This window comes from Protobothrops mucrosquamatus, unplaced genomic scaffold (genome assembly GCF_001527695.2).
Source record: "Protobothrops mucrosquamatus isolate PMUCROS unplaced genomic scaffold, P.Mucros_1.0 scaffold336, whole genome shotgun sequence".
NCBI classification, from domain to species: Eukaryota; Metazoa; Chordata; class Lepidosauria; order Squamata; family Viperidae; genus Protobothrops; species Protobothrops mucrosquamatus.
In genome coordinates, this window is record NW_015386674.1 from 221,871 (window position 1) to 230,607 (window position 8,737).

Genomic DNA, 8,737 nt, shown 5'->3' on the forward strand with positions numbered 1-8,737 from the left:
CCCCCTGGTCACGGCCGACAAATGATCTTCCAGTGTCAGCCGTGGATCCAGGAGGACTCCCAGATTGCGCGCCCTCTCTGAGGGGGCCAAGAATTCGCCCCCTATAGACAGCGATGGAACCAACTGACTATGCCGGGGCGCCGGCAGCCACAGCCACTCGGTCTTGGAAGGGTTGAGTCTGAGTCTGTTCCTTCCCATCTTGCAATCAAGGCTTGCTTCCATTATGTCCGTCCGTATACTGTGCTACCCATTGATTTTTATTGTTTAAATTTCCCACTTTTCTCTTTTTCAGGATCTCATTAACTCCGTCTAACTGCAATTTTTGTGTTTCTGCCCTTGACCCCTTCATTCTTTAATTTTATTGACCCCTTCATTCTTTAATTTTATTCATTCTTTCTGTAAGATCAAAACACGTAACACTCACTTTTATGTTCAATCCACATTTATTCACCACCATTAATACTTGACACTCTTTTTGTTTTATCAGTGTTTCAGTATCCTATTCAAACAGCATATTCTATGCATTTTCCTGACATACCCAACTCTTGCTTCCTTTGGCAAACGTTAATTTCTTACAACAGGCTACCTATCAATTGCCTACCATCATTTGAATATTTTAACATTTCTCTATCCATTATCCTACCTTTAGTAAAAAGTGTATCAGGGTATGCAAATTGCTCTCATTTTTTTACCATTTATGTACAACTAGCAATTTTTTTCACCCAATTTTGCTTACCAAGCAGTTATCTTGCTTTTTGATACATTAATTTTGAGAACCATGTTCCTCTTGAGTCATAGAATCGATCCAGCATTTTCTATAAAAGGAGTTGGGTTCTAAGCCAATAATTCAGCATTGTCTATATACAAAAATGCATGCATATTTGTATTCCCAGACCACCCATCTCATTGTTCACACAAGCATTTCTTATTCATCCATAAACATATAAACAACCAAGGGGACAATATATAATCCTGGTTCACTCCCTAAACTATTTGGAAAACATTTATTCTCATGTGTGTTTTGCTTCCACCCTATAGCATTCCTACAGCATTCGGCAACCAACCCTCAACTCCATTATTTGTGCAAGCATTTCACAATTCAAGCCTATTTATCTTATACATTCTCCAAATCAATAAATGAACAATAAACTTGTTTTCTCATGTTCGTATTTTTGCAGTGACCTTGGTTATATAAGAAAGATAAATGGGAAGATATATTATGTAAGGGAGGATAACATACATTCTACTTGGGTGGAAGGGGAATAGCCTTGTATTTCTTTAGAAGCAGTTTACTACATGTTTGTATTTTTATACACACACAGTACAATATACATACAGTCAATACATATATTAACATATGTCTAATGGTTAAGGGACTAGACTAGAAACTGGGAGGCTGTGAATCCCAGCCCTGCCTTAGGCATGGAACACCACTGGGTGACTCAGCCCAATCCACCTCACAGGCTTGTTGCTGTGGGGAAAATAGAAGGAGGAATGAATATTATTATAAGTAACTTGAGTTACTTATAAAAATAAAAAAGATGGGATACATATGTATAAATAAGTACTATAAATAAGTACTATCTAAAAATTGAGATTAATAACTGAAAACCCTTTTGTTTTTTTTATCACAATATCTATTGCTAATTTATTAAAATATAAGCAACAACTTATAGGAAAGCTCCTGAAAAATACTCAACAGCATGGCAATAGTGTGAACATCAGAAACTATAGCTATTAATTCTATACATGAATGGTAAAAATTGAAGACAAAGAAAGGAAACTTAGATAGGAAGGATGCATTACCCATTATTTTTGGAAAAGAACTGACCACCCCATCAATTAATATCCCTGTAATTCATAAGGTATCTATCCTGTACTTAAAGAATATGAGAGAAGATACCACACGCTAGTATTATACTAGGATCAAGAGCAGGAGGCATATGGTTAAAAAAAAAAACTCCCAAGGATCTTCCAAACAAAGAACAGCGGTCATGATGCCACCATGTTATAAGAGGAATCACAGGACCAATAGTACCTAGAAATCAAGCTCTACAACAAGAATGTAGCAACTCTCAGAGTTCATTTTTGAAGTTAAGCCTAATCTGAAAAAGTTCAGCAGATTTTGATATCAAGAGAATCCAGACTGGGCATATGATTGGCTGGAGAGGAATTAAAGGTTCCTTAAGATAACTTACTTCTAAACACTATGGTAAAATCTTAAATTGAAACAATTCTAAAGGATACTGTATATGCCAAAGATAGCTAATTAAAAATAAGACTAGATAAATTCTTTGAGGATTTCATTGATTACTATGTTGCATTACTTGCTAGTCTTGTACTACCAGATGTCCAGATCTGTTGAATTCTTATTAATCTGGGCCATACTGACTGGGATAGTTATTCTGGAAGAATTATCCTGCACCCCTTAGAATCTGTCTTTAGGCAGCATTTGAAGGCCTAAAGACGAACAAAAGTTTGAATATTGTCATAAGCCATTTGCTTACCTCCATTTTTAAACTGTTTATTTCCTTCATCTTTTAATGTTGAGCTTTCGTTTCTTCTTGCCTACAACAAAAATATCTTTGAATGAATTAACACAATAATTAACATTTGATACCACTGTTTGAAATTAAAATCAATTATCCATGACAAATAGCAAACACTACCAAATTTTTTACTGTCTAATATCTTACTTCCCTACTTTGTGATTAATTTTTAAAATTTCGTAGGAAGCATATTTCAAACATTTAGACAGCATCTCCTAACCAATACTACTACCACATTTTACTACTTAAAATTATGGAAATGAATAATATTCTAGTGATATCTAGAGGCAAACTACAGCCATATTAACTTTTTTAAAAAATTAAGAACCAACTGGTATCTAATAATACAAAGTCAAATTGTCCAGAGACAATTCAGATTAGTTTCCAAGCCTGAAGATAGATAATTTTATACAGAATAGGTACTACTGCTTATATGAGAAGCACTTTTATTTTATAAGACTTTATAAAATGAAGATTTATAAATAAGACTTTATAAGCCACCTGTATTATAACCACCACCTTGGATGGCCCAATAAACACTAAAATAACCCCCAAAAAATCAAAACCATAAAATAAAAACTCATGGAACCCCAGGCTGACTCACTTCTATTCAGCCACAACTGGGCTCCAGCCTCATCTATACCCAAAGCTTGTGGGAAAAACCAGCCACCCAAGGCCTTTTGGAAGACATGGAGGGTGGAGGCCTTCTTGATCTGTGGAGGATTGGTGATCCATAGGGCAGGATCAACAAAGTGTACTTCCTGTCCTGCTGGATTACAACGTTTAAGCAAAGGGATCTAGAGCTTATCCACCCTATCTGACCTGGTAAGACAGACAAAGATACCCTAAGGGAGAGAGAATCCTTCAAACAGCTTGGTCTCATGCCTTGTATGGCTTTAAAGTTAATAACCAGGACTTTGAATTGCACCTGGAAAGAAACTGGAAGGCGGTGTGGTTCATGCAACAATGGCATAATATAAGCAAAAAGCAGAATGCCCAGAACTTTGCACCCCATCAGCTATAGTTCCTGCAAGGTCTTCAAGGGCAACCCTACATAAAGTGCATTGCAGTAATTAAACTGGGAAGTGACAACTGTAAGACCTGCTAGTCCAGGAATGGCTGCAATTGGTGCACAAGATAGGTCTGTGCAAAGACCTTCCTATCCACAGTTGCCACGTGCTCTTTCAGCGGGTGCCCGTGAGTCCAGGTGCCCCCCCCAAACTGCTCACCAACTCTGTCCAGACAAAATAAAAAATGGCATATCACTGAATCAGGAGGCCCAAAAACTCAGAGCCACTCTGTCTTGCTAGGATTGAGTTGAAGCCAGTTCCTCCTCATTCAAACTCTTATAGCCCCCAGGCACTGGGCTAGTGCTGGGATAGTGTTGCTTGTCCAGCCAGGGGTAGAAATGCGTAACTGAGTATCATCAGCATATTAATATTGCACCTTGTACTGCTAGATTGCCTCTTCCATCTATCTCAGTGGTTCTCAACCTTTTTAATGCCGCGACCCCCCAACCGGTCGTAAGTCGAGGACTAAACCGGTTGTAAGTCGAGGACTAAACCGGTCGTAAGTCGAGGACTAAACTGGTCGTAAGTTGAGGACTACCCAACCTGTCATAAGTCAAGGACTTTCCCTGCCCGGGAGCGCCGCGCAAGCGTGGTTCCGCCCCCTGCGCCGGCCGAGGCGTAGCTGGCAAGCGGCAGAGACAGAGCAGGCCGACCACCAGCTGGCCCAGCTCAAGGGAGGTAAGGCACCTGCCGGAAAAGGGGAAAAAAAATGGCGGACAGCCTTGCTTGGCGACCCCCGTGAAATGGTCGATCGACCCCAAATGGGGTTGCGACCCATAGGTTGAGAACCGCTGATCTATCTCATGGTGACAGGCACAAGCCCTGACGCACCCCATGCCATTAACTTAGTCTTGCAGGTCCAACCCTTAACCACAAAATCTAGCCTCAACCAACAAATATGACCATACATATAAACAAGAGTTTTTAAAAATAATTTTTAGTATTCCTATCTCACTTTTAAGCTCTCTGAATCAGAGTCGATCAACATTTGTAGAAAAACCAGTCTCGTGTACTTTTCAGTCTCCAAGGCTTGATAAAAATTATGAATAATTTATGGAACCACCACTGAATCAATAGCTGGACTGGAAAAGAGGTTTGAAGTTGTACAGTCATGTGTAGCTTTGTTTGTCAACTTTTCACAAGACCTAGCTTCCCAATTCCACTTCCCTTCACCTCCCAATCCCTCACTCTTTTCATAGCTCTTAGTTCTAAATAATTAATCTAAACATTCTCTACCCCAATTTCCCTCTAGCACACAGTCCTCCCATGGACCTTTTCTCCTTACATCCATGGTTTTCCAGTCATTAATAATCCTTGGCTCTATCCTTAAATCTGTTTCCTTCATCAGGTGTTATGACATCACAAGAACTCAAGTGGTTTCAAGGCAACAGTCTATCCTGTACCATGGATATAACTAATACATACCTCAGGTCCTGTTTTAATAGAGCACAACTAAGACAACCCACATCTAACACTGCTATCAAAATATTGATAATCATTTACAACAACATCAAATAGTTTGGCTTTTAATATTAAAAACTGACTGCTTCAAACACATTCAGTTATATTGACTTCTAACATTTCTACATTTGAATTTCCAAGTACATTAACAGAATGCTGCAAGCTATGTCAATACTGCAAGCTATCTCAATGTTTCCTTTTAGAACCTTAACAGCGAAAATATTTAATTCCACCCCCAAACAATACAGTATCCAATTAATGAAAATTAAGCTAAAGTACATATTGAGAAGGTCAAAATTTAAGAGTCAAGGAAGATATTCAAAGGGTAAAAAAATGGAGTTTTGTTCAGTAGTACAGTATTATGTATTCCCCCATTTCTGATATTAATTCAGAATTAATACAAATTAAATAAACCCCAAAATAATCTTTCATTTCAAACATATAGATTACCATTCATATCATTCCCACCTAACATAGCTAACACATCTGGAGGAAACAAGATGGGGATTATCAGCTCAGGAAACAGCAGATTCAACAGTCAGGTTACAATATTTGTAGCTTCTCAGTAAGTAACAAAAAAGATTAGACAAAGCAAATCTCTACGAAGTTTTTTATTGTGTATATATTTCATGCATGACTTTAGCCTCTTCGGATATAAGTTGCAAGCTGACTGGAAAAGCTTAAACGGAAAATTCCAAGTTTATGTACATATTTTGCTGAATCACACATCCTTTTTCTTCACATGGAAAATTAACTCTCTGCACACAAGTAGTCCAATTCTATCTGCAGGCAGGAACTTTAAACAATGCTTCGTCTATGCTTTGATTCTTTTTAGAAACTGGATTCCATAAAACAAAAATTACAAAAATAATCTCTTATCATCATGGGAATTAAAAGCTGTAGGACAAAAATATTGTTGCTTCTATTAAGTGAGAAATATACTGTAACAAAATGCTTAAGTATTAATATATATGGCCATTCTTAAAGCTAAAGAAAGCTTTAAAAAAAAACCTGAATCTAAAAAATTAAGCTCCAGGCAGGACATATTCCTTGAAGGCATCATGGTTAGCACTTCGTGTTAATAAGGCTATTCTCACTTCAAGAGCAGTTTTCTTTACAATGAACCAGTACACTGAATCCAACCACCAGTATAAGCTGCTATTCCATCCAGCTCATTTTTAAAAGTTCATGAGATTTCTTACACTCAAAATCCAAGAAAAACACATACCGCATTCAGTTCTTTAGAAGATGTACACTGCCCATTTCAGATTTAGAGAATGACAAGCAAAACAAAATGTAATACATGGAACCGAAATAAGCAGAAGGCAAGCAAAACTAATCAAGATTGTGATAAGAAAAAAAAACATTACAGGCCACTTAAATATATGAGAAAATAATGACAAAGCTTGCAATTATATACAGCAGGATCAGAAATACTTTACATATTCCATAGTCAAACATATTATGTATGAGCCGGGAAGAAAGGGAGAGAAGACAGAGTGCTGTTCTTGTATTTATCCCCAAAATGCCATATAATAAAATATTTACTAAGAGATTACAACCTGAATGTCAAATTAACTAGGAAGCAGACTCCATGCAGCTCTGTGGGAATACTTCTGAATAAATATGAAAATAGGCTGCAAACTCTGTTAGGAACTCATTTTGAAAGAAAATTTGGACTGAACAAGGAATGTTCAACTGCCTACGTATTAGCATTCCAAATAGAAATACAGAAATATTTTTGTTGCAAACAGCTGCAGTTATTTCCAAGCAAGTATATGTAGAGTCACAGTAATAGTAAACAGCTATTAGTAAACAGCTATTTTTTTCAAAAAAAATTTGCACCTTTAAAACATACCTCTTTTTCTTCCTCTGACATGTTTTTTTCCAGTTCCAGCAATTCTTTTTCATCTAGATCCACCTCATTTTCTAAAGAATCTGCCTCGCTGTTGTTATTCTCTTCCACCACTCTTGATTCAAGAGAGTCTTTGCAGTCATGGAAAAGATCATCCTCCTCTCTGCCTTCACTCACACCTTCTTTAACGACTCTGGGGACATATGCATGATGTGCAGGACTGCTCTGTTTTTCTGAGAGTTTCAAATCCTCAATTAATTTTTCAGGAGCAACAGCATCTTCAGACGCCATGCTGAACCTGCAATGCAAGACAAAGAAAAAAAATTATACAAGGCAGAAGCTTTCACAGCAAAGAAAGATAAAAACATATTTCTTTAAAAAAAAGAAAAAGAGAGATGGAGAATTTTGTAAAAACTGATATTCATGCCTAAAAACATGTTTAGCATGTTTTTGTTTCATCTAGAAAACCCTATAAGAATATTTACCTATTTCAAGACATAATTTGGGAGCAGGTTAAATGATAAAATGATCTATACATATTTCTATACTGAAAAAAAGTTATATTACTTTTGGCACTGTTAATCACTTAACATCAAAGGGCAAAAAGTTAACCAAAGAATAAATTAACTCCCTTTTGCTTCTGTGTACCTGATGGGAAATGACCACTAACTGCAACTATTTCAAGAAAAATATTAAACTGTAATGAACTATATTGGTTTTATTTGCAAGGCACCCTGAACCACAGTTATCCCTATTTAGCAAAGCCTGTGCAAACTCAGCTATACTGTTAGTATATTATGTTGTGCAAAATCAGAAAAGAGATCATTGAGAAAACCATGTTAATCACTGGCAAGCAGGCTGCCTTCAGTTTGAACATGCGGGATCAACCCACTGCTCTAAATGCCATTAGTTTTCTGCAGTCTCATACAATATTTTTTCAAACCATGTTCTTTCTTGTATAATATTGGAGATACCATCAACTTAAAATTTCTCAGTTTTATCATTTAAAACAGGGGTAGTCAACCTTGGCTCTTTTATGACTCGTGGACTTCAACTCCCAGAATTCCTGAGCCAGCTAAGCTGGCTCAGGAATTCTGGGAATTGAAGTCCACGAGTCATAAAAGAGCCAAGGTTGACTATCCCTGATTTAAAAGGTAGCCTTCACCAATGAATTGTTTATTTAACAGTCATAATTCCTTCAAGATTTCCCTCCCCCGAAGAGGTTTCAGCTAACTTTTAGCCCTTGCCCCACACCCGCTATTCTCTAAACTGAATCCAATAATTTCCATTTCTAAGTTAACAACCCCGACCTAAAACTGCATAGAGTAGGCACCGGAAGAGCAACACCGTTGCCAGCTGATTCCCACAATCTCCTAACCGAGATTTAAAAACAAAAAAACCACACGACCGGTAAACAAGCAAAGCAAAGCCTCCAACCCTGTTTCATAGTGCAATTAAATGCACGGAATATTAAATGCCCTGAACATTTTTAAAACTAGGAACCATACCCCCCCCTCCCTCCTCCCCCAGCAGTTTCCAATGCCAATCTGGGAGGAAAGCATTGTCCATAAAAACATCGAAATCTCGGGCAAGCTGCTCTAGGTCGCCCGCTTTTCCAAACCAGACTGGGATCCCCCCTTCTTCCCTGTCCCTGTGCTTGCCTGACTCTACCAGGTCTTTCCCCCCCCCCATCAGCAGCCTCTCCTCGAGCTCCAACCACTCCCACCCCGCGCCCGCACAAGCAGCCCACTCAACCTCCGCCCGCCGACCCGACTTCTTGCGAACTTCTTCCTGCAACTGGG

The 8,737-nt window shown here is 38.1% G+C and overlaps 1 protein-coding gene across 1 annotated transcript in view; it reads right to left on the reverse strand.

The window, feature by feature from the left end:
• Positions 1–8,737, reverse strand: part of TTC1 (tetratricopeptide repeat domain 1) — a 20,124-nt gene extending 11,387 nt beyond the window's left edge. Inside the window, exons 1-3 of the mRNA XM_015815316.1 lie at positions 8,691–8,737; positions 6,939–7,233; positions 2,508–2,568 (exon numbers count right to left, since the gene is read on the reverse strand). Of these exons, the coding sequence (XP_015670802.1) occupies positions 2,508–2,568; positions 6,939–7,226 (349 nt within the window). The 5' untranslated portion in view covers positions 7,227–7,233; positions 8,691–8,737. The remainder of the gene's footprint in view (positions 1–2,507; positions 2,569–6,938; positions 7,234–8,690) is intronic.